The sequence below is a fragment of the Aegilops tauschii genome, chromosome 3 (genome assembly GCF_002575655.3).
Source record: "Aegilops tauschii subsp. strangulata cultivar AL8/78 chromosome 3, Aet v6.0, whole genome shotgun sequence".
NCBI classification, from domain to species: Eukaryota; Viridiplantae; Streptophyta; class Magnoliopsida; order Poales; family Poaceae; genus Aegilops; species Aegilops tauschii.
The window spans coordinates 12,485,398-12,486,805 of record NC_053037.3 but is presented as its reverse complement, the minus strand read 5'-3'; the positions used below and the strand labels follow the sequence as shown (position 1 = coordinate 12,486,805).

The 1,408-nt window shown below is 58.2% G+C and overlaps 1 protein-coding gene across 1 annotated transcript; it reads right to left on the bottom strand.

The window, feature by feature from the left end:
• Positions 1-212: 212 nt before the first annotated feature.
• Positions 213-1,074, bottom strand: LOC123497519 (uncharacterized). Its single transcript, XM_045234096.2, has one exon. It carries the CDS (start codon positions 1,041-1,043, stop codon positions 360-362), a length of 684 nt encoding a protein of 227 aa, XP_045090031.1. The 5' UTR covers positions 1,044-1,074; the 3' UTR covers positions 213-359.
• Positions 1,075-1,408: the final 334 nt, after the last annotated feature.

Below are 1,408 nucleotides of genomic sequence, written 5' to 3'. Positions count from 1 at the left end.
CATTCCTACGGTATCCGGGAGTTGCACAATCTCATGGTCTAAGGAAATGATACTTGACATTAGAAAAGCTCTTAGCAAACGAACTACACGATCTTGTGCTAGGCTTAGGATTGGGTCTTGTCCATCACATCATTCTCCTAATGATGTGATCCCGTTATCAACGACATCCAATGTCCATGGTCAGGAAACCGTAACCATCTATTGATCAACGAGCTAGTCAACTAGAGGCTTACTAGGGACATGGTGTTGTCTATGTATCCACACATGTATCTGAGTTTCCTATCAATACAATTTTAGCATGGATAATAAACAATTATCATGAACAAGGAAATATGATAATAACCAATTTATTATTGCCTCTAGGGCATATTTCTAACAGGCCGCACCACCCACTCGCCACCCTGGAACGAACCATCAGAGCTGTCCGGGAGCCCGCTCTGCCCGCTCCCGTCATCAGAGCCCGACGCCCTCCTCCAAAGCTCCGGCGGCGAGAAGTCCCGCATCCGCCCAATGTGCACGAACGTCGGATACTCCAACAGTTGGCGAAAGGCTGGCTGGCGCGCCGCCGGGTCCGCCCTCTCCAGCGTCGGCTCCGGCACCCACAATCTGCGGAACACCGGAACCTCGTCAGGGTCTACGCACCATACACGAAGCTTGAAGAGCGACAGATCCTCCCTACTCTCCGTCTCAGGCGCCAAGCTCTCGATCAAGCACGCCCCGCCCAGAATATCCGCCGCCGTGTCCGGAGACCACGCATGCGACGGAACCCCCTCGATCATAATGTCAACCTGGACTCGCATCAGCCTCGAAGTCGCTTGCGCTTGCCGCAGCCATGGCTTGATGAAAAACTTCACACCGAGATGCTCGATCGACGGGACGGCGAACGCCAAGTTGCGATACTGATGCGCCGCGAACACCACCAAGAAGTCTTCCGGATGGAACTTGTGAACTGAGAAGCGAAATCGAGGAATGCCCAACTGTGCAGCAATCGCCACCGTGGCCTCCTCGCATGACACCGGCGGCCTGGCCCCTCCGACGTACATCACCACTGCAAGTTGCAGCCGGCGTTCCAGATCGTCCATGTCTCCCGTCCTCTGCAGCACGCAAACCTCCGAAGGGAGAGGCGCGCGGGGGGGGGGGGGGGGGGGGGGGGGGGGGGGGGGGGGGCACTCCGGACAGCATCGGCGGGGAGGGGTTGGGCGCAACTGGCGAGAGTGACGCCACCGGCGTGCTCTGCCTAGGCTCCGTCAACCTCCTCCGGATGGCCGGCAGCTGTTGCGGAACGACATCCCTTCTGGCCACTCTGTCGATGACCACGCGCCGAAGCTCCTCCGCCGAGATGGGGCTGCGAGGCTCCGAGCACATGGACGAGACATGGCCTGCCCGACCGCAGCGAATGCACAGCGGA